The sequence below is a fragment of the Meles meles genome, chromosome 7, assembly GCF_922984935.1.
Source record: "Meles meles chromosome 7, mMelMel3.1 paternal haplotype, whole genome shotgun sequence".
NCBI classification, from domain to species: Eukaryota; Metazoa; Chordata; class Mammalia; order Carnivora; family Mustelidae; genus Meles; species Meles meles.
The window spans coordinates 79,743,998-79,769,249 of NC_060072.1; the positions used below are offsets into that span (position 1 = coordinate 79,743,998).

The 25,252-nt window shown below is 38.1% G+C and overlaps 1 protein-coding gene across 2 annotated transcripts in view; it reads left to right on the forward strand.

Annotated features, from left to right (window-relative positions):
• Positions 1–23,789, forward strand: part of PDZRN4 (PDZ domain containing ring finger 4) — a 379,365-nt gene extending 355,576 nt beyond the window's left edge. For both annotated transcript variants that reach the window (XM_046011115.1, XM_046011116.1), the window contains 5 exons: positions 1,086–1,184; positions 3,597–3,659; positions 10,571–10,672; positions 15,694–15,810; positions 19,404–23,789. In XM_046011115.1, the coding sequence (XP_045867071.1) occupies positions 1,086–1,184; positions 3,597–3,659; positions 10,571–10,672; positions 15,694–15,810; positions 19,404–20,930 (1,908 nt within the window). In that variant the 3' untranslated portion in view covers positions 20,931–23,789. The remainder of the gene's footprint in view (positions 1–1,085; positions 1,185–3,596; positions 3,660–10,570; positions 10,673–15,693; positions 15,811–19,403) is intronic.
• Positions 23,790–25,252: the final 1,463 nt, after the last annotated feature.

Consider the following 25,252-nt stretch of genomic DNA (forward strand, 5'->3'; position numbering starts at 1 on the left):
AATAAAAGCAGCCACCCTTCAGCCCGGATTTGCTGAGTGCCCACACTGTGCCTTTCCCTGTTCTAGGATCTGGAGAAAGAGCACTAAGCAAGGCAAACAAATTTGCAACTCCCACAGAGCCCGAGTTCCAGAACCTTCATCCAGACTTCTCTTTCCATTTCCATTTTCTTTTTTTTTTTTTAAATCTCATCTGATTATTTATCAAAGGGCCTTATATTCTTCATCCAATAGGAGCAAGTTCTCCATGATGAGAACACTAATTTATCTTTTAGTGCTGGGAATTATGCAATTTGTCCTAAAGTCATCTGTTTCTGAAAGTAGTACAAGTCTATTTCATTATATAAAAATGAAATACACTGAAATTTATTATTATTTTACTGAACATAAATCAGGAAATAGATTCAATATACATTACCTAAGGACTGACATTTCAAGCCCCTTAGCCATGTGTTTCAGTAAATGTGTTTCCATGTTCATTTACTGCTACATTTTGAATCATTGCCTCTGCTCATATGACTGTTGATGTCTCTCCCTTCAGCCTGGATGAACCCAATTCATTCCAAGGGTTAGAGCGTCAACAAAATAATAGAAAGCCTTGGCCTGAACTATACAAAACACTTGCTGATTACCATATAGTATAGAACTCCAGAGAAAGATTGACACGGAGCCCAATGTAGTCTTTTTTAATTTGAACTTTGTTTTATTAAAATACAAATAAAATCCACAATAGCTCTCAGTATTTTTATGAACATTTTTCTACCTACTTTGACAGTCTCAAATATCTTACTGATTGATGCGTATTTTATACTTCATTGTATAATTTTTAAGCCTTAAGTTTATGATTTGATACCAAAAAAATTGCACTTTTCCATCTGTACAATGAAAGTCTGAAACATTGGCTTGAGTATACAGAAATATACATTGAAGGTACATTTGGATGATTTTGGTAACATAAATTAATTCAAATGTTGGGCAGTAATTATGAAAACCTCCCAAGGCAACCCAGGGAGTATCAGTGAGTTCTCCATTCTGCTGTGGGATTTGTTTCTGAGATAAATGTCGTTCTGTGTGTGTTTTTCTCTCAGGAGGTCGAGCTGTGTCGTGTTAGCAGTCAAGAGAAGCTGGGCCTGACAGTCTGTTACCGAACGGATGATGAAGAAGACACCGGCATTTATGTCAGCGAGGTAAGAAATGCCGGGGAGGGGAGATAGAGGGAGGGAGACTGCGAGTAATGGAGTCAAATGACTCACAATGAGAAAATCCTTGGGAGGCTTGGATGTGAAGAATTGGCCATGTTCCAGTACTTGTCACTTTCAATTAGGAAAGTAAATTATGTTGCCCAAGTAATGTAATTATTATCAGCTTGTTTAATGGGGATGCTTTCACCACAGAATCCCAGTAAGGAAAACTGCAAAAATGGGAGCATTGTCTAAATTTGAATAAATTCCCCTAAGTATGCAGGAAGTCAAGCAAAGTTTCTGATGCGCATTCATACTTCCATTCCTTTTATCAGTGCTTTAACAAGAGCATTGGCTAATTGTTTTAGACCTAATATCACAAATATTACATATTTTACTCTGCCGGCAGGATTGATACCTTTGAATATCCACAGGATGTATCTGTGAGGTTTTTTTTTCAACCCTATAATCAATGTCAGAAAGTGAAGTACATATACATGAAACTCTAAGTGTTAATGACTTTGAAAAAAATGTGAAGCAGAATTTATTATTATAAGTGATTTTTTTTAAAGATTTTATTTATTTATTTGACAGAGAGAGATCACAAGTAGGCAGAGAGGCAGGCAGAGAGAGAGAAGGAAGCAGGCTCCCCGCAGAGCAGAGAGCCCGATGCGGGGCTCGATCCCAGGACCCTGGGATCATGACCTGAGCTGAAGGCAGAGGCTTTAACCCACTGAGCCACCCAGGCGCCATATTATAAGTGATTTTTTAAGACTCACCAAAGAATCGTTTTGTAAGAAGTAGTAAGGTATAATTTAATTATATGTACATATGACTGAAAATTATATAAATATATACAAACACATAGATGTATGGATATTGCCTAACTCCTTCCTATATTTTCTATACACACACACATGCACATAATGCGTGTGTGTACATGTATATGTGTATGTGTGAAAAAGAAGTTAGATAAACTAGATACTAATTAATGTCCCATGCTATTCCAAATGTTCTTGGCCATGATCTTGTCATTACCTGACTTACTGAGCTTCAGCTTCCTTGACTAGAAACTTGGTACAACAATGTTTATCTCATTGCTTCTGTAGAGGTGTTTAGAATATAGAAAAATAATGTAATTAATGCACTTAGAAAATTACCCAGCTCTATAAACGTAAAGGTTCTTTTTATTACTTTACCAAAGAATTTACTGTCTGGATCTTGCATTGAAAAAATCTTCAGAGACTGATTCATTTATACACTCTTTAAAATGGACAGCTATGGTCATCTCTCCAAATATGCTGAGGAAATAGGTGAAGAATTTTCTTCTGTAATAGGCACAGAGATACAAATGGCAAAGTTTGGCCTTAGTTTGACCACAGTTCTGTAGGCAAAGTTTTAGATTATGAATAGCTTCTCAGAAGGATACAGTTGATTAATCATACTTCTCTTCCTCTAATAAGTCTCTATTTACCATTTAAATATGCCCGCTTTGGAGCTTAACTTTGTAGGAACAATAAAGAAGCCACAGGAACTGAACATGTGTACTTGGAAGGGATATTTTCCTTATGCTTCTTACATGTAATAATAGTGTCTTTGTTCTTGATTGATCACTTAAAATTCACTTATTAGGTGGCACCATCTAATAAGAAAGTAATAAGTAATATATGGATAGGATAAATCAACCTCATGCTACACTTGAAATACTTGGCTTAAATCAAAGACTTGATCAAGTAATCTTAAATAAATGGCTTAGTGCCATCATTCAAAATATAATAGACAGATTTACCCCCAGTGAACTGTAAGTCATCACTCAAGTTTGGCCCATTACAATGTTGGTAAACCCCTAATGAAGGCTTAAATCTCTATTTGTTCTAAAATAATTTATAGTTAATACACTTCACCCTATAATTTAGAATCTAGTCTAAATCTAGAATCTAATTTATGATCTACATAGGTAACTTTTTTTTTCATTTTTAAGCAACATCAATTATAAATCTCTTTATAAATTAATGTGTTTCCTGGGTCCAGACAATTCTAGAATTAACATCTGCTGATGATCGTGTCAGCTGAGGACCATGTCTGACAGTTTGGATACAGAAATGAGTGAACCAGATGTTTAAAAAAAAAGAAGAAAAGAGCAAAAAGAACGAAAGAAAGAGAAAAAGGGAGGGAGAGAGAAAAATCATTTTCAAATTAAATTCTGCTGTAGTTCTCTCTGACTTTTATTATTAATTCTAAAATAGTCCACTTACATTTTTTGAGTCAGTGATTTTTAACAGAAAACTTTGGCATGCCTTCTATAAATCAGTAGAGAATTTTTAACGAGGTTACTAAAAACATTTTTTAAGCAATATTTTTAAGTTCCTGGGGGAGTATTGAATAACCAGTTGAAAATGTATGTTTTCTCCATTACAGGTAGATCCAAATAGCATTGCTGCCAAAGATGGCCGAATTCGAGAAGGGGATCGAATTTTGCAAGTATGTGACATGGTGATTTCCTTTAGTTTCCTACCATTTGTTCAATAGTTTGAATTTTATTTCGTTTTTTATAAAATGTTAGAGAAAACAATTTGTCTTTTCTAGATAATGGCATCCACAAAACAAACAGCTGTCGTTTAAAAAAATTTTAAGTAAAGATGATACTATTTATTAAGAATTATTGGCTAACAATTAGTAATTAAGGTATAATCTCTGGACTTGGATTACTCAGCTTCACCTCCCAGCTCCACCTCTTATTTTACTCCTCATCCTAAACCTGTTTCCTCATCTTAAAAAATGGTAATAATAAGACATATTGTTGCAAGGTTAAATGTGAGTATACCTCTGGAAGGCTTAGCACACTGCAATGTAAGTAACAAACATTAACTTCTAGTAGTAAGAGCAACAGCAACACCAGTTACTGCTGCCATTTCCAGAATAAATTAGGGAAACATGGATTCCTATGTTCCATGAGGACCTGAAAGTCTAGAAGTCTGAAGAAATTTGATTTATGTGAAAATGTAGAGACTGACAAAATTTCAGTTTAATGAGCAAGATGATAAGCGGAACATAAGGGGGATGTGGAGCTGGAAAGAATTCCAGGCCAAATTAGAAATGATTTTGAATGCCAAAGTTTGTCTCACATACCCGCCTCGACCCTCTCTCTCTTCTCTGAGTCCTTTCCCATATAGCGTGCTGCAGAAAGGCACAGCTCCCCAACTTGTGTGTCCAGATTAACCCAAATTTAGGGTCGAGGCTTGAGTTTACTGCTGATCATACAACTGCAAAGATGAGAAGATGACTCGCAAGAAAAACTGAGGAAGTTATCAACCGTTCAAATATTCTGCATAACTTTTGGACCATATGATGAACCTACAGCTCCAACTTCTCCTTCCTAGATGTGAATGATTGACAAATGTTGCTTTGCATTTAACACAAATAGATTCAACACTCTGCCTAGAACCAGGACTTCGAAAACACACAAGATGCCATCCTGGCATTTGGGGCACTCCCTGTGCAATTAGGAAGACAGCTGCCCACACAGAGGATGACAATGCAGGGGCCGCTGTCATGGTCACAGCGTGGTGCACTGCCTGGAGCCCTGACCACAGCGTTATCCTGCCCAGCCTTCTCCTCTTCTTCCCTTTCTTCAGGGCTCCACTCCCTGCTTCACACCTCTACTGCATACCCTTGCTCTTCTCTAGCTAGATGCTGCAGAACTCATTTTTCATCAAGGAACCTCTCCTAAGACTCCAATTAGGAAGGAATAAAAGTAGGATTTTTGGTCATTCACCCTACTAATTTTTAGAAAACTTCAAGAATATAACTTGAATTCTTAAGCTGAATCCTTAAGTGGTGACCTGTAGTTAAACAGAATGGACTGTATCACAGTCAGGGCAAGAGAAAGTGAATTAGGAAACCAAGGCATAGTCTTGTTTGCTACCATATTTTCAGTGTCTTTCTCAATCATGCATGAATAAATGAATGAATGAAACAGGTATTCAGTGGACAGAGTGATAGGATAAATCAATACAATCTGCAGTAAAGCTTTGCTGATGTAGCCTCATTAAAAAACAAGGGTGCCATTTTTGTGTACCATCCAGATAATGAAAGCTTCAAACATATTATATTATTATTATTTTGACTTGGAAACAATTATAAATGTATCGTTCACCTTGTTAACATCTACAGTTGAATATACTCAATTGAAAAGAATATAACCTTCTCATGATGCTCAAGGTCATATTGTGCCCAGCAATCATTACAGGATGCTATAATAATAATAAAATACTCAATGGTTAAAATGCCTGGAAGATTTTTATTTTTTTTTTTTGCCTGGAAGATTTTGTGCCACAATATGAAATCACCCTGGATGGCCACATTTTCTGATGTGTTACGTATATTTTTTTTGTCATTTTTCTCTTGCTGCTTCCAGCTGTCACGTCTTCTCTCACCATCTACTCTCCACATTTGACACCTTCTCCAGCAACCTCACTGGCTCCTTTCCTGATTTTCAGCTAACCACTTTCTCATAAGCTAGATCTATAAATACAGTTGTTAAAATTGCATCTATTAGTTCTACGAGTAGAGTTAGTTAGAAATAAAGCAATTGTATTGTCATATATACATGTTATATGTTTTGATACTTCCTTATTTTTGGCTATATTAGAGGCAGATAAAGTTTTCAGATAAAATATTTCCTGGATAATAAGGCATTCCTTAATGGAGTTGTTCACTGAAGAAACAACGGCAGGATTGACAAAATGCTGTTGTCTGCCTGATTACTTTATATTCAGTGACAAATATGTCACATTTAATGAACAAATACATGTCACATTAAAAAGCCTAGAATTCAAGTCTATTTGCACACATAGGAAACAAAGAGTCTTAAGGGTGATGGTGAAATTATATTAAGTAAAACTGTGACAAAATTGTACCCATAGACAAATAGCTCCCATATGGCTGATGAGGAGATTATGGGATACCCTGTAATGAACAATTAATGATTCCTGTCGCAGGGAGATGAGAGGGGGAGAAAAAGAGGATTTACTTCTTATCCTTGGAGTTTCCTGGCTGGCTTTTATTTAAATGAATCTCTTTAGAGCTATTGTGGTTTTAATTTCCTGTTCATGAGGACCTCAGGAGAGTACTCCTATGGTCCTGTCCTCATGGTGTAGCTAAAATTTTCTAAAGGTAGTACATCGTGGGTCTGTTAAATGACCTCACCTAGGGACACCACCCACACACAGGTATTCACGCGAGATTGGCCCAAGGTAGGGATTGTACAGAAGAAAAACCATGACCCGGTTTCATGAGAACAAATTTTAACTCTCACACGGTTTTTTCCCTGCAAGCACTTGACAGTTCTGTGTGCTGTGCCACTGCCACAAGCTTGTGGTATCAGGTGTAGCCTCAGGAACTCATATGGTGAAGTCCTCTCACAAAATTGCAATGCTGAGGGAAGACGGGCTTTTCTGAGCCCCACAGAGGAGGAATTAAAGACCACATACCTCCATGATCAGAGGGCTATATTCTCACGTCCTCCTTGGGACAGTAAGCGTACAGTATTCTATGTCAGCAACCTAACCTCATGTTTACCAAAAAAGTCAGTCATGTTCCTAAGGATTACTCCCTCCCTGACAAAACCCTGCAAAACCTCAAGCACTGAGGCAGTAAGACTCCAACTGAGCTTCCTCTCTCATTCTCTGCCCTACGCATAAACTTGTCCCCAGCTTTTGTTCCTATTCTTTTCTTTTCTGCCCTTTCGATAACTGTGTTCCTCCCATTTCTGTTCTGTCCACCTCTATATCTCTGTACGTTATTCGCCTTCCTTCCACACTAAAATATAAGCACACTTATAGTACATCATGCCTCTTTTGCCTTAGGCTCCTGTGTTTTCAAATAAATTCCATAGGTGGTCAGATGCCAAGAATTTTAGTTGCCCACCCACCTCTGGTACATCAATATAGGAAACCTAAAAATTGGCACATTCATGCAAAAAAAAAAAAAGCTATATTAAACCATTTCTAGGCCTTTAGGGTCCTGCACGCGTTTGCACACACACACACTCACATACATACACACTCATATGCACATATAGGAGATTGGGCCTGAAGTGAGATTTTGGGTGATTTATCTTTGTAATGCCACAAATCTCTTCCAAGCCAAAGCAATATCTGCTTTGAAATCAATATTTACATATGGCCATGCACAGAAAATGAGACAAGACATATTCTCTGGCACAGTTTCCCTCATTTACAACAAAAGTTATATATTACCTTTCTCCTGGTTCTCTTTCCCTCTCTTTTCTTAAAATGAAAGCCTTCCATTAAACCGTGGTGATGCACTCACTTATTTATCTCCTCCGTGTGATTCTGAGTCCTTCACCTTTATGTCTGCCTGGTGTTTTCAGGCACAGCAAACCTCTTTCCCACAAGCAATCCCGCAGTATGAGCCATCCTTCAGGAACAAGAGCAAATGAAGGTTGAAAGCTCTATCTGATTCCATTCCTCAGACCTTTCCATTCTTTGCTGAGACCCAGGGCTGCATTTCTTGCCCCAGTATCACTTTGGGTATCAAACTAATGTCTTGAGTTCAATAGGATCTACCAGCCAGTTGGCTAAAGTGGCCTTCATTTTTAAAAAGAAACAATAAATTACATTTTAAACCCAGATTTCTGTGGCGAATTCATTTCCTTTCACATTCACATAGAATTCTGAATGGAAATGTGTTTCTGCCACATGGGATCTGTCCTTCCAGGAACAAGGACATAACATTGGGAATGAAGACCATAGCTCTTGTCATGCGGAGTTCACAGAGAGAGGCGAATACCAACTCTAAGGAGACTGCAAATCAAACACACCATATTGTTTCTTGGTGGTTCTCTAGGAGTTAAAAATACATATGAGAGAGATGTCTTTTAAAGTAGAACCATGTTTGCTACTGTGGATTTAATTCTTGTGCATGAACTTTACTGTACTTGCTTTATTTAGAAGAAAAGAGTCTTTACGGAAGATTAAAATATGAACATAAATAATTATAGTAGTAGTCATATCATAATAATAGTAACAACAACAAAAATATCAATGGTACCATGTGCCAACCCAGAGCTCTTCCTGGATACCAGGCCCTTGTTTAAATCCTAGAGATATATTAACTCCTTTAACCCTTACAAGAACACTCTGAGAATGGCACTATTACCTGCACTTTTTTTTATTCAAAGATTTTATTTATTTATTTGACAGAGATCACAAGTAGGCAAAGAGGCAGGCAGAGAGAGAGGAGGAAGCAGGCTCCCCACTGAGCAGAGAGCGTGATGTGGGGCTTGATCCCAGGACCCTGAGATCATGACCTGAGCCGAAGGTGGAGGCTTTAACCCACTGAGCCACCCAGGTGCCCCATATTACCTGCACTTTAATATAGGAAACATAATAGTAACGTTAAGTAAACATGAATGAAGAGTATTTAGGTTAATGGTAAGTTAAATGCAGATGAAAAATTTATATGAATATACTTGAATGAAAAAAGCAGTGAGCATTAGATTTTGCACAGAAAAGGTGAAGAGAATCTGTCCGAGAGCACTCAACTCCATCTCCCCAGGATCCAACATGCCTGGTGGTGGAGGGAGGATGGACAATTAGGTCCATAATGAATGGACAAATAGATACACTGCAGATATACTATTAAGAATTACTATGAAATGGACATAAGCCCCCAAAGCTCAAAGAAAGTAAACATTTTTAAGTCATTATTTTCAAAGTACACTTCACTGGGGATGGGGGAGGTTCAGTAGAATCCACCATGGCCAATTTATCTTTATTTGAGAAAAAGCCTTGGATTCAGCATAGAAATAGCTTTTCAGATGTATATTTAAGAAAAGCCACAAAATTCCCTTTCCCATCGTTAGTTCCCATTTTGGAATCATAGCTTCTGTTTTCTAATTTGATGAATTTTATTGTGAGTTGCCAAAAGAGGAAATGCGCTTAAAACTTGTAAAAGCTGAATTTCCTGTCTACATATACAAGTGAAAACCAAAGGCAATACTTATTTGATCAGAGTAAGAAAATATACATTTGTATGATTGCCCCCCTCCCTTTGACTATTATGTATTGTCTGCTTTCTTTGTGCTCCATATGTGTGATAAGAGTCCAGGACTAAGGATCATTTATTGTGGTCTGGAGTTGAGATTCCTGGGCTTGTTTCAATAATTTTCTGTCCTCGTGCATCAGCCAGAATCCCAAAGATCTACAAGAAGAAAATAAAATAAAATCTCAGCAGTCCACTTCATGCTTTCCAGCAGAAATGCTTAATGAAAGATGTTAATTATTGAAAAATTGGTCAGTATAGTTGCCTTTTCTATTTAATTTACTGAAATAATTAATATTTGTTTTAGGCATAATTACTTGACCTCTTGAATTGAAACTTCTTTCTGCACATTTTGATTCTGTACTATGTTCAAAACCTTCACTGTCCCTGTGGATTTGAACAATCAATAATATAAAATAAATATAAAATATCCAAAGAAAGAAGTTAACTGAGAGCTAAATACATCTGAACATGAAAATGTAGCTTAAAATACAAACTTCAGAAACCTTATTTGCTCTGTCTGTAGAATTTAGAAAAAGGACAAAAGCTATATTTCCAATTCCACCAGAGTCTTTTTAATCAAAAGTTTACTCAAGCTTGGTTTCTTGCAAAAAGCCATTTTTCCTCTGTGTTTTACTTTTAACCTAAGTTCACTTAAGAGATGAGCCATAAGATATTTCATTAGTTTTGTTGTTTGAGGAAATGGACAAATCTTAGAAAGAACTGGAGTATTGATATGGACGTTACCGATGAACTGTCCTTCTTTTGATTAGTGAAGCCCTGAAAGATATCCTGAGAGTAATTGGGGCAACTGAGTCAGACCCACACAAATATGAGATGATTAAATGAAAATGCAATCAGCAGTGGCCTGGGAGCACTGCCTGGTGAGAGATAATACCGCAGCTCTCTAATTGGCTCGTAGCAGACCTGCAGGATGACGGATTTCAGATGCAGGATTGCCAGTCCTGCTTCCCCCAGCACTATTATCTCAGAGTGACACTTCCATTACTCTGAGCGGAGAAAGATGAACGTCACCTGTCAGGGGCTGGTTAATTGTGTTGCTAGATGTATGTTGCCAGGGCGCAGGTTGGACATTTATGAACATAACTGCTTCCTCTGATGTCCGCCATCCTTCAGGGATCGATATGGCTCTTACAGTAAGCGTGTAATTGAGTGAAGGCACTTACCACGGAGGGGCTGAAGATGAGCCCATTGTGTGAGTTTCATTGTCCATACATTCACCACAAATGAGCTGATATTTGCCATTTATTGTGTGCAGCATTGTGGAAATGGAAACTAATGTGCCACTTCCATTTGTTTTCTAGATAAATGGGGAAGATGTCCAGAATCGAGAAGAAGCAGTGGCATTGCTGTCTAGCGATGAGTGCAAGAGAATCGTGCTGCTCGTCGCAAGGCCGGAGATTCAGGTCAGAGCGGACGTCAGAAATCTTGAGACTGAACTTGACATCCATTATTTGCTATTCTATATCGACTCAGTACTATGGCTATTGGTAAAGCCAAGTATGCAAAACATAATTAAGAGTCATCTTTCCTAACTACCAACCTCATCAACTTATCTTTTTGGAAAAAAAAAAAAGAAGAAGGAAAAAAGCACACAAGATGGAACCATTATTCTCTCCTTCCACTTGCAAGTTATTTGAATGAATTTATAAATTAAAAATGGTTCACTTCACATGATTCTAAATTCTGTCTGGATCCTTGCTTTAGGTTTCTATCTAAAAATACTTAATTGGCATATTAAGGTATCTTGAAAGAATCTCTAACGAGAGATACATTAACGTATGCAACTATCAACTTAAATCTTTGTAGAAGAACTTTATCAAATAAAGTGACCCACGTGGCATGGTGTAGTTCCATGTATAATGAAGGAATTTTTCCCAACTGTAATGTGACAAAAACATCTGTCCAGTCAAAAACAAGTGGGTAGCTTCTGGAGGAATTGTTTTTTCTATCTTTAACAGAGGGGGATGTCATGAAAGTAAAGGAAAGGTAATGGTGGAAGAAAAGTGCTATGGGTCCTTCTTTTTATATGCTTTTTATAAACCACCACAATGCAGAAAGGACGGCACGTTGTCACCACTCCATCCATCTGTCAGTCGTTTGAGTGAAGTTGCTTATATCACCATTTGTCTCCCAGGTTATTGATCCGATATTTTTCAAACTCAGTAACTGCATACTATCTATAAATTACATTGAGGAAGTGTATTTCAGTGTCAGACTAAATCCTGACTTGAATATAGTGGTTATAAAAGATCACCCTTTCCGCATATATTCCCTTTATGCCCTTGACCATTCTAAATGGATCCCATAAAGCCTGCTATAGCCCAAGGCAGAGTACAGTTATACACCTGCGGTCTCAGGAGTGGGAGAGAGCCTACACGCCTGGCTGGACTGCCTGTTTAGGAGTGAATTTAAGAATACAGAAAATGTATGAAAGTTCACTAATTATGTGGAAGTTCTGCAAACCACTTAGTTTCACTGATCCCATTGTCTTGAAAAAGAACAAAATAAAGGGGCTCAACATATGTTAGTGAAATGCATGGTAAACCGAAGAGAACTCAGGGGTCCTCCCTGTTAGAGAAAAGATATTTCAATGTCATAATGTGGTTTCCCTTGCCCTTTCCATGTAACTTCTAGAGAACCTTATTAATTCAGAATTAAAGCATTTCCTGAAACTATGCCACAGAACGGTTATAACGATCTGTGGAAAGAATCAAAATTCATGATGTAAGACTAGATCCTGTTAATCATTAATAGGACACATATGCTTGGTAGAACTGGTGGCATTTTCAAATATCTGACTACACTCCTGACCTAACAGAATCAATGCTGGAAGGTGAATTTCCAAACAGGACTTCCTCTCCACAATTGAGAAAAGATGGCTGTCTGACTACAGGATACTCTGTCCTGTCAAAATCAGGATCTGCTTCAGCCCCTTGATCCTAAAGAAGCCTCATGACACTGGAAGAAAGCTATTGCATTGAGAAAATCAGATTTCTAGAAAAAGAAAGAAAGAAAATGGATCTTAACACCATATTTTTAAAATGTAATTTAAGCAGCACATGCTATAAAATGGCAAGAAAAAAATCCAAGAAAACCTTGCCTTTATAGCACCTATATTTTTTATCAATTTTAATGTACCTTATTATGGTATCTTTTGCAAATGAATTTTACTCAGTGAAAGTGTGGAAGTTTCTTGTGTGCTTTTTCTAGGCTTTTTCTTTTTTTAATATTTCAGATACTCTCTACATTCTTGGAAATGATCTACAGATTTGCTGGGGGCAGTTTTATACATCTGTGCACTATTTTTTAAATAACTCATTCTTTCATTCCTGTCAACTTTCTTTCATTTTCTTCCTTAGACCATTAAAGATACTGCTACTCTGTCCTCTTCCCCTTGGGACATTGGGGCAGAGAGGGCTCTCATAAGAACTTGTAAACACTACTCCAGAGACAATGCAGATTGTTCCTTTCTCTGAAATGGCACGTGTATTCCACTGCTGTGCAGACAGATCCCAGTTTCATAAAGAGAGTCCCCTTTTCCTGCAGGCTCAGCTCCAGGGAAAGGTCCACCTGTGGCGGAGTCTGAAACTCAGACTACCATGAATGCTTGTTTCAGTGGAAAGGGAAATACAAGAGGGAAAGGAGGTGAGCCAGAAGCCCTCCTCACTCACTGTGCTGTGTCTACCTCCAGCCAAAAGACTTGTCAAAATAGATGTATGCTGACTACAGGTAACAGCCAAGGATCTGTGGGATTAGCTAATAAGAAAAGAGTTATGGGGAATCATTAATTTTTACAGTTTGTTCTCCTTATCTTTCCCACCCCTTCATTTAAATTTCAGAAGACTCTGTTCCATTATTCACTAGCTCTGTGCAAGCAAATATTTTGTTTTTTTTTTTTTTTTTTTTTTTTTTTTTTTCTCATTTTATTTATTTTTTCAGCGTAACAGTATTCATTCTTTTTGCACAACACCCAGTGCTCCATGCAAAATGTGCCCTCCCCATTACCCACCACCTGTTCCCCCAACCTCCCACCCCTGACCCTTCAAAACCCTCAGGTTGCCCCAACCTCCCACCCCTGACCCTTCAAAACCCTCAGGTTGTTTTTCAGAGTCCATAGTCTCTTATAAAGGAACTTAGCAAACTCAACACCCAAAGAACAAACAATCCAATCAAGAAATGGGCAGAGGACATGAACAGACATTTCTGCAAAGAAGACATCCAGATGGCCAACAGACACATGAAAAATATTTTGTTTTGACCTGATTAAAGAAAAATCCCTTGGTGTGCTTATAAAAAGTATCATTTGTAGCTCTACATAATTTCTTTTGGAGTCTGGAGTTTGCGGCTTCATAAAATTTACAAGGGATTAAAAAATGTAAAACTGGTGCACCTGGGTAGCTCAGTGGGTTAAGCTCTGCCTTCAGCTTAGGTCATGATCTCAGGGTCCTGGGCTCGAGCCCCAAGTCAGGCTCCCTGCTCAGTGGGAGCCTACTTCTCCCTCTCCCTCTGCAGCTCTCCCTGCTTGTGCTTGCATGCAGTCTCTCTCTCTCTGTGTCAAATAAATAAATAAAATCTTAAAGAAAAAAAGGATGTAAAACTTAGACAATTATAAACTGAATTTGAATTTTTAGTCAGCTTAATTTTCATAGTTCATCTGCATATCAAAGTCAGTGAGGTAGAACTTGGTTATTCAGGCTACATTAAGATAAATGAGGATGAGTAAATGTGTCTGCACTTTGGCCTCAGTCAAATTTGAGTAATTTAAATTCTAGGCAGCCTGTAATAAATATCAAGAAACTTACCACTACCTTCATATTAAGGAATATGAAGCATATATGCTAATGCATTTTCTGGTGCAACTTAATGTCCTCTCAGAGTTTGTTTTCAAGTGTTACAGTTTCATTTACCCTTAAGAGCTTATTTTGCCATTGTTGGGTGGTGAAAATCCCTCAAACTACAGCTGAGCCTTGAGCAATGCAAGGATTTAGAAAGCCAAAACCCCCACCCAGTCAGAAATTGGCCTGTAACTTCTGACTCCCCAAAAGCTTAACTGTTAATAGCCTACTGTTGGTTGGAATTCTTATGAATAACATAAACACTCCAATAACATATTTTTATATGTCCCATGTATTATATACTATTCTTACAGCCTAGTAAGCTAGAGAAAAGAAAATGTCATTAAGAAAAGCATAAGGAAGAGAAAAGAGATGTAGAGTACCATATTAAAAAAAAAATCCGCGTGTAAGTGGACCCACGCAGTTCAAACCCCTGTTGTTCAAGGGTCAACTATATTGTCAATTTTGGCTCATTAGAAAGCTGCTGTTTCTTTTAACACAGAGTAAAACAGAACATGGACCATAATTCAGTTAATTTAATCAGCATAGACAGCTAATTTATGTAATCCAGCTCTAGAAATCCACTTTGAGGCAAATTATCTGTATTGACTGTCAACACTCATCATTTTAGCAAGGTTTCCCACTTCACTTTGTATTGAGAAGCCGAAGGGATTTATTCAGTTTAATTTGTGTAAGACTTCCACCAGAATACTTGGATCCTGAGCCCACAAACAAAACCCTGTGTGCTCCACACTCCTCCACTCCCCTTAGATGCGATGTTTCAGGTGTGTATATACACACACACACACACACACACACACACACACACTGTATATATATATATATACATGTATATATATATGCAATTTGTATATATATATAAATTGTATATATATATATGCAATGTACATATATATATACATGTATATACATATATATATATATATTGCAATTTGACCTGAAAAATGAATCAAAATAGACATGGCATAGCCTCACTTTTTTTTTTTTGAGAAGAATATTTTAGGATTTTTCTGTTCTTCCCCCAGATCAAATAAATGTCTGTGTTTGTGGCATGCAGCCATCTTGTTAACTTGGAAGCCATCTGCCTAAAGATAAAAAAGCGGGATGAGGGTAGCATCGGTGTGTTTGGGGGTGGGGAACACTTTGAATGCAGTCTCACTGGGGGTTGTTGTTAAGGAAAAAAGCCCAATTGTCTCATAGCCCTATTAGTACCTTTGCAGTGCTTTAATACGGGCACTGTTGGAGGTAATGAGCGTGACAGCTGTGGATTATGCAATATGCTTTTCATATATTCTGAAAGACGGTAATGTTCTGTGCTGTGAGATCTACTTGGTTATGAGAGAAAATCTGTAGCTCTGTTTCAGGAAAGGATAAAAGGCATCTGAGTCCAATTTTTTTTTTTTTAATCACCTTTTCTTCCTTCTGAGAGGTGAACTTACCAGAGGCTGGTATTCTGAAGAGAATCATTATGATAAAAGGAACTGGTCAGGCATCACCATTTAAGTTTACCCTCTTTTAGCATGAGCTCCCACTAACCTAATGTAATGTACTAATGTATTCTTTTGCAGCTGGATGAAGGCTGGTTGGAAGATGAAAGGAATGAATTCTTAGAGGAGTTAAACTTGGAGATGCTGGAAGAACAGCATAATGAAGCGATGCAGGGCATGGCCAACGAGGTGGAGCAGGTAGGGCCAACGACTTGAACTACATCATTTGAAACGTTGCTAGTTTTTTTTTTTTCTTAATATAGAATCATAAATGGAGTAAAAACAAAATCAAAGGGTTTGATCAAACACCTCTGTAATGGTAATTTTTCTAGAGCAGATGGGCATCTCAAATGAAGCAGAGGGAATAAATACAATGTTTTTCTATTAAGATCTTTCTAGCTTGGAAAGCTTAGGGACCATTGTTGCCAGAGTACAGCAAGATTCAAGTGTTGACCTGGGCACTGTTCGACCTCATTCAGAAATTTAGCAGCAAAAATATGCATTGCTTTTCAATATGCCAGCCAGAGAGAAACTATATTTCATGAGCTACCCCCTCTCCCCAAAATTAATTTTATAATTTAAAATAGTAATGTGTCTATTTGAATAGTTAGGCAAGTATAAGAAGATGATGACATGATGTAAGCCATCAATCTTATTTATGTTTGTGGTATCATGGCCCTACCTATGTACTTCTCGACAGGAGATCATTGATATCATCTCGCCTTAGGGTCACATTATCATCCAACCAAAAATGCTGAGCTCCTCATATGTCCTAAGCACCACTCTTGATTCCAAGCATACAAATTAAAATGAGCAAAGTTTCTGCTCTTAATTAATTCACTGCTGGGAAAGGTTACAGAGGGACCTCTAGCAGACTGAGTCTTGGTACTCTTTTGTGATTGTCGTTGTTCCTATGGGATAAAAACAAGATCAGTGTATCCGAGATTTTTTATGTTGAGTTCATGTCAATCATCTGCCTGGTATAATTTCATGAACACTTCTGCTGTCAGTTTATGGATTTTCATTATCATTATTACCCTGGTCTCAACATGAATTCTTAACACATTCTAAAAGATAGGGTTTTTGGTGTTTTATTGTGGTTTTTTTTAAGTAGTTTTTTTTTTAAAAAACTGGACAGTTACACTTAGGGACATGAAGCACAAACATCCTATCACTTTACCAAGCTGCATGATGGAATACATGGCCATGTTAGCTTTCCATAACAGAGACGGATGTGTGTGTGTATGGGCACAGGCCCGTATATTAAATAAATCGTTACATTGCAGACTAGGTGTCAAAGGCATGTGTGCTCTACTCTTTCTGAGCATGGACGCTCACTGGCCAGTTCACAAACAGTAGTTCGTGCTCACGAGCAATGCTGCTACTGTGGTGATTTCTTTTCAATATAGGTAAGACAGATGGAATTTTTATGTATGACTTCAATGCTGGCCACAAATAAAGATATTTTTTGGTGGCAGCTGCTGGTTACAAGCAAGAAAGTCCTTGCTCCAGGCTTTTTCTCTCTTAGATACAAAATGTGACCTGATACAGAATTGACAGGAGGATGTTGGAATAAAGAAGGAAGGGAGAAATTCTGTCCAGGTGAAGTGATATGGTGTCAAAAGCTGCCTACTCATCAGACGTAATACAAATGCTAGGTCTTTTGAGGTAACACTAGATGTCCCTGAGGTTAGATTTTCATTGTGTGGAAATTTTTCTCCGGCATGAGACTGAAAAATGATAAGAAGGACAGAAACCTTTAAAAGTCTGTGCCCTTATAAACAATAATACTACACGAGAAATGTCTTGGTAGAAGCATTGCCTGCCACCATAATAATTCCATAGGGAAATGATAAATGAGATAGGGGCATTACATTAGAAACTAGGAAGTCTAGGTTTGGGAATGGAAAACCCTTTTTTTATTTTCATACTTGCTCATAAACCAGTGACTAAAGAAAAGGGAATTTGATTAAAAAAACAAAACATATATCTGTACTTCAAAACTAAAATCCATATACACATGAAAGTTTCACTTCCCATACTATCCTTGGTGTTAGGGTTGCTGTTGACACATTGTGGAACACCTCCCCTGGCATAATTTGTCTGTATCCTTGGCACTCCACATAAAAAGACTAAAAAAAAAAAAAAAAACTAGCTTTTTTTATATTTTTAAACTCATTGAAGATATGAAAAAAAATAAATATAAATAATGTGGTGTATCCACTCAGATGTCCAATATCAATAATATCCTCTGGAGGGGCTAGGGCATGTGTGAATGTCACCACATCAGATTTCTATTGTAAGCTCATAAGCAAGAACCATACAGATATTTCAAGCGCTCCACTGTTAATCACAATTACTTATTTAGAATATTATTTTTTTTAGCAATATGACATTTAAAATCTCAACATATTTTCAAAAAATGAGGGAAACTATTTTAGGGAAAGACTGGGAATCCTTAAATAACATTATACGTGGTCATGTTGTCTCCTCTGCAGTTTATGTGATGTTTTGTTTTGCTTTCTGTGGGAGAAAATAAAGCAATTTTCTTGATAGACTCTTTCACGCCTGTTTTTGAATACCTTCTCTCATGCTTTCTGTCCTTCTTTAACACTAACAGACTTAATTATATTTAATTGTGTAATTAAACCTGCTAGAGGGAAATATAAACATAAAATGGTAAGTTTACGTATAAAGGAAATACAATGTAGAAACTGCCATGTAGACTTGTATATGATACATGATGGAAGAAAAAATAATTTTACCCTCTTCACAGAGAATTACATAAGCATCCTCTTAGGATAGCAACAGTTAATTGTTCTGCATGAAAGCTGTAAACTATCAAGGAATAAAGTATACATATGAGTGCGAATTCACAAATAGGTCAAAAATATATTTTTGTGATATAATGCCCATGTCTGGCAATCAGTGCTTTTCTGATTTTTCATGAGAACTGCCACTTTACTCTGAGTAGAATAAAATTCACGTCTGAAGGAAGTTCGGGTTGAGAGTAGAAAAATACTTCTAAGTAACCCAAAGCAGTCCTGAGATGATTTTGTTGTTTTTGAGCAATGTGATTTGGAGAGGCACTGAGGTCAGGGTACCTATGCAGGAATATGGCATCCTGGACATTGAAGAAATCCTGATTCTGGGGGATGGCTCTGGCCTTTTCTACCTCTCTCTGAGTCACTCATAAACTGATTCCATCTGGGCTTAAAGTTCCTCATCAATAGAGAGAAGGACCAAGGCTTCAGTACTAACCTATCTCTGCGATACTGTGCTGTCTGGCTTACCATAACCACTGTGTCATAGATCAGCGAAGTTTCTTCTGAACTTGAAGTTTAGGGAAAAAATCTTCATAATAAGGTGACTTGGCTTCAGAACTCCAGGCCTCCACACTGCAGAAGACCATTTAGACCACTTGTCTCACTCATCCTTTTCTATGTTACCACCTCAGAGACTCATACAGCCACCTCAATTACACAACTTCCTGCCAGTTTCCCAAGTAGGAGAGAACCTTAACTAAGAATCATTTATTAAAATGTGGCCTATTTTATTTATCCCCAAGTCAAGTTTCTAAACAGTTTTGGTTTTCTTTATTTCAGTTCATAAAAAGCTACCTTGAGCAAATTATCTTTATTTCTGAAATAGTTAAGGGTACTAAAATTGGAATGGCTTTCTAGGAACCACACCTTTGCCAAGAAGCATCATTTTTTTCAAGCAAGTTTTGCAACAACCTGTGTTTTTTCAAAATAACGATTTTGTTTGATCTCTCAACTTTATTTTCTCAGCCAAAAAAACAAGAAGAAGAAGAAGGCACAACGGACACGGCAACATCGTCCTCCAACAACCATGAGAAGGACAGCGGGGTAGGGCGCACAGATGAAAGCTTGAGGAATGATGAGAGCTCAGAGCAGGAGAACGCAGCCGAGGATCACAACAGCACATCTTTGAAGAGCACAAGAGAGCTGGGGCAGAGCCAAGACACTCTGGGAAGCGTTGAGCTTCAGTGCAACGAGAGCTTCGTGTCTGGCGAATACATTGACTCCGACTGCCTTGGCAACCCAGACGAGGAGTGTGAAAGATTCCGACAGCTCTTGGAGCTCAAATGCAAGATTCGAAACCATGGAGAGTATGACCTGTATTACTCGAGCAGCACAATAGAATGCCATCAAGGGGAACAAGAGGGAGTGGAGCACGAGCTACAGTTGCTTAACGAAGAACTAAGAAACATTGAACTGGAGTGCCAGAATATCATGCAGGCTCACAGGCTCCAGAAAGCGACAGACCCGTATGGAGACATCTGGGCTTTGCACGATGGAGGATTCCGGAATTATAACACCAGCATGGATATGCCACGGGGAAAACTAGACGACATCATCGAACACCCAGAGAAGTCGGACAAAGACAGTTCTAGTGCTTACAACACAGCAGAAAGCTGCAGAAGCACCCCGCTCACTGTGGACCGTTCCCCTGACAGCTCCCTTCCCAGAATGATCAACCTCACCAATAAGAAAAACCTGAGAAGCACAATGGCCGCCAGTCCGTCTTCATCCGGACAGAGCAGTAAAGAGTCGACCTCCACCAAAGCCAAAACCATCGAACAAGGCTGCAGCGCGGAGGGCAAGGAGAAGATTTCAGAAAGCAGCAAGGTTTCCGAGCAGGAGAAAACCAGCAGCGAGCACATCCCTTACCTCTCTCCTTACCACAGCTCCTCCTACAGATACGCAAACATCCCAGCACATGCCCGCCATTATCAAAGCTACATGCAGTTAATTCAGCAGAAATCCGCAGTCGAGTATGCGCAGAGCCAGCTGAGTTTAGTGAGCATGTGCAAGGAGGCCCAGAAGTGTTCAGAGCCCAAGATGGAATGGAAGGTGAAAATCAGGAGCGACGGGACGCGGTACATCACCAAGAGACCAGTACGAGACCGGATTCTGAGGGAACGTGCCTTAAAGATCAAGGAGGAGCGCAGTGGCATGACGACGGATGATGACACCATGAGCGAGATGAAAATGGGCCGCTACTGGAGCAAAGAGGAGAGGAAGCAGCACCTGGTTCGCGCCAAAGAGCAGCGTCGGCGCCGGGAGTTCATGATGCGGAGCCGCTTGGAGTGTCTTAAGGAGAGCCCCCAGAGTGGCAGCGAGGGCAAGAAGGAGATCAACATCATTGAACTGAGTCACAAAAAGATGATGAAAAAGAGAAACAAGAAAATTTTGGACAACTGGATGACAATCCAAGAACTGATGACCCACGGGGCCAAGTCTCCTGATGGCACACGAGTGCATAATGCCTTTTTGTCAGTCACCACTGTATGACCAAATGAATGGGGTGCAACTGATTTTAGGAGGGTGCTACCAGTTTGGGTAGAGTATGATTGCCTCGTTCAATGTGGCATTTTTATATATATTTTGTGACTCTTTATAGTTTAAATTTTTTGTAAGCAAAAATACCTGGTAATTTTTCATTTGTTTTTCATATGCTGGTACCTTCTTTTGGGCTGAGATCTTTCTTTAACTTGTGATATATTCGTATTAATCATTTATATATATAAAAAAAACTAACAAAAGGAAAGAAAACAAAAACTTGAACAGAAATACTGAGGAGCCAATTAATTTCCTATTTTAATGTATCTATTGTAAGTTAAGATCTGGATTTATTTCTCTAGTTTACTTATTTTCTACTTTAAAAACAACTCAATGCCAAAACATTTCTATGCTTGCTTCTTGGCATAATACATATTAAAATCAACCCTGTTAATAAGTCATGTGCCACATCTTGTCTTATACGTAAAAACCACCTCTTTTTAATAGCCCGTTGTACATTTAACACATAATTGGCCGTTGTCTTTGTCTCAGTGAAGTGTAGGTGGACAATCTTCCTGTGGTATGTAGTGACATTGGTCATGTAGCTAGATAATTGTGGTAATTGTGATGGTAAAAATAAATTATTGATTATCCTTAAGAAGAGTTATCAAGGAGTGTTTTATTTTCGTTGTCCACTATGGTTACCAGATTTCCAAATTAGTTATATATGTATACTCCTTAGAAGACTCCTAATTGTGGGTTATAAAATGTGTACATTTTTCTATCACTTTTTTCCAATAAAACTATCTTGAAATACTTACCATAAGTCATCGCATCACATATTCTTACCAGGATTCAACTAGACAATATATGTAGAGCATCAACAGATGTTAACTAAACACCCCCTGGCCTGCCACCCATGAAAGGTAAAGCCAGGAAAAATCTACGGAAGCACATGGAGAGGGGATCAGTGAAGTGTCTGAAATGTTTACAATGGCATAAGTGTATTAGTTGGCTTGAGGTGCCATAACAAAATATCCTAGACTGGGTAGCTTAAACAACAGGAATTTATTTCTTACAGCTCTGGAGGCTGGGAAGTCCAAGATCAAGGTGCTGGCAGATTCAGCAACTTGGTGAGACCTCTGTTCCTGTCTTGCAGATAACCACCCTCTCCCTCTGTCTTCAGGTGGCAGAGACATAGAAAGGAAGTTGTCTACTGTCTCTTCTTATAAGGGCACTGAACCCCTCAAGAGCTCCACCCTCATGACTCCATCTAAACCTAATTATTTCCCAAGGGCCCCATCTCCAAATACTATCACACTGGAGGTTAGAACTTATTCAAAATATGAGATTTAGGGGGACACAATTCACTCTATAGCACTACATGCATTCTTTTAGTTGAACATTTGGGAACAAATTTGGGGGAAACATCTTTTTAAGAATTTCCAGCATAGTCAACTATAAATGCCTTAAATGTCAGTTTATGAAAAAGCGAGCTTGCTAGATTACCAGGTTCTTTAAATCTAGCTTTGTCATAAAAACCACATATATGTCGATCGTGGTGCCTCCAGAGTAAAGGCCAAATCAGCCATGTACATGCAAACATGAGTTTGATCACATTTTCATTCAACCCAAGAGATGGCTGGAGACACAACATCTGAATATTTCTGAAGCTCCTTTCTTATTTAAAAACCAACAGTGGCTTCCTATTCCCTTTTGAATCAGACTCTGATGCCTTAGCCTTGTGTTCCAGGCCCTTCATTCCCTTGCCCACTTTGCCTCCTGTCTTCCTTTTCAGGTCTTCTCTGAGTTTATTCCTGGCTTCCTGTCTCCACTCTAGTTATCTTATACTATGCTTCTGTCTGGGGTTCCTGTGCCAAATTCTACGCTTCCCTCAGAGTGTAATCACACAGACATTTTCTCTTTGGAGCCTCTTTTGATGGCACCAGATTTTCTCAGCATTTTGGCATGCACTATGATGCACCTGCAGTATTGTTTTACCTTTGTTTTTTTTAATCCTGTTATTTGAATCACATTCGTAGAATGTATTGTCTCCCTGCATGGATTTTAAGTTCATGGAGTTTGGCCCTTGTGTCCCCACTCTGTCTTTGTAAACCTCTGTAGAATGCCATTTGAATAATAATGAATGCTGGTTGAATTAAATTATTGTATTCATTTATCTCTCTCCTCCACATATTGGTCCTTTTGTTACTGTTTTCCTTACTCTTCTAGCTTTCCAAGTTCTTATCTCCTTAAGGGTTGTTACAGAGATGGAAAAAAAAATGGAACTTAATTACATATAATAAAAACCTGGACTCAAAAATTTTAAGATAAGTAATGTTAATAGCAATCTAAGGCAACTGAAAATTTCATCACTTCCAACTTTAGCCATTGTTCATACAATCACTAAGACTACTTTGAATGCACCTGGAGTTTTAAAAATAAGAATGTCTATATTAAAAGCTCAGTTTTTCCTGACCTAATGCCTGTGGTTATTGTTTATCCTCTTGACATAGCTGGGTTTAAATATTCACTGTCTTCAAATTACTCCTATAGACAAATATGATTTGGAACCAATATGTAGATTTTTCCAGAAGAAACATGGACACATCTCACAGAACGCAGTGTTTCCAAAGTTACCAGTTTAATTTTATTTTTATTAAGGCCAAGTGTTCTTGCCAATTTTTAAAAAATGTGATGTTGGTATTTTTCATGTCTGTGTTTATACATTCTACAAGTTGAGAAATGTCTTTTTCAAAAATCAGTGAATATCTGGAACTGTTACGTTTTTATCTTTCTACGTAACCTATCTTTGTGCTAAACATGTTTTTCTAGTAAATGAATAATAAATCTGTTGCTCAGCAAAAAAAATAATTGTTTATATGTGGGATATTTTATTTCAGTTCAGAAGAAATATGTGAGTGTAAAGAAGAAAAATATTTTCCTTGGACAAACCTTTGAAATTCCATATTTTATTGCTTCTTATACTCAAGATGTGACAGAAATTGGTGTTAGGATCCACATGTGACTGATCTAGGGGGTGGAAAATATCTCTTCGCGATATATGATGAAGAAGGCTATTGTGGCTATCTTCTTTTGTGGAGATTGTCCTTCTCAGAAGATGTAACGCGGGCTGGGAAAGGACTCCTGTAACGTAGCCTTTCCGGAGCTATCTACTGACTTAATCCATGTCTTATTGGTGTGTCTAACTCTTCCACCCAAACACATTCCTTTTATCCCTCCAATGAGCTTCTGCTCTCTGCTTCAAATTCTTTGCTTTGTGCTGGACGCCATTGTTCACCTTCTCTTTCATGCTTATCACCTAAATCTGCTCAAATTTCTCTTATATCTGGTCAGTCACAATGCAGTGTTTTATTTTTTTCTTCAAATTGTGTCAAGCTATCTTCAGTACCCTAGAACAACTTTGGCTGGACTGTCACTGCTTTGTTCCTAATTACTTTAGCATGTCTCTACCTGGTCTCCCTGTGTGTCCTTTTCTATCTATCCTACATACGGTGGCAACACTTGACCTCCTAAATGTCACTTTACTCACTTGCTTAGATACCTTCGAGAGTCTTTTCCCGAGCATGGGATACAGTCTGAGTGCCTGAGACTATTATCTAAGGACTTCCATAATTAAACTTCAACCTGTTTTTCCACCTGATCTCATACTTCTCGCCAGGGAGGGACTTCCAACTCAGACCTCAGGAAACGTGCGCCTGGGATAGATGAATAATTTGATGTTCCTTCCAACTAATATTCTTTAAATAATTAAATTTATTTTCTCTTAATAGTTATTAATTAATATCCATTATTTTTCTATTACTAATCATTAATATAACTGGTGAAATATAACTAATATAATAGCATCATATTATTACTAAATAATTTTTATTAATTTTCATTTAATAAAGGACACTGCAACAGGTTCTCTAATTCACTTCTAAAAAAAGAAAAACAGTTTAAAAAAAAAGTTTCCCCCAGCAAATTATTTCTCACTTACTGGACATTTTGTTCGTTTTTCAGTTTTCTATCACGCTTTTCAAAATGTATGTGTTTGGAAGTACATTAAAGAACTTGGACTTTAGACAGAACAAACCATTTCCCCCTATAAATATGCTTGATATAGTTTCAGAATTTCAGTGAGTACTGACTAAAGGAAGGCACTAACAAAAAATAATTGACCAAGGGGTGCCTGGGTGGCTCAGTTTGTTAGGCAACTAACTGCCTTCGGCTCAGGTCATGATCCCAGAGTCTCTGGATCAAGTCCCGCATCAGGCTCTCTGCTCAGCAGGGAGTCTGCTTCTTCCATCTGACCTTCTCCCCTCTCATGC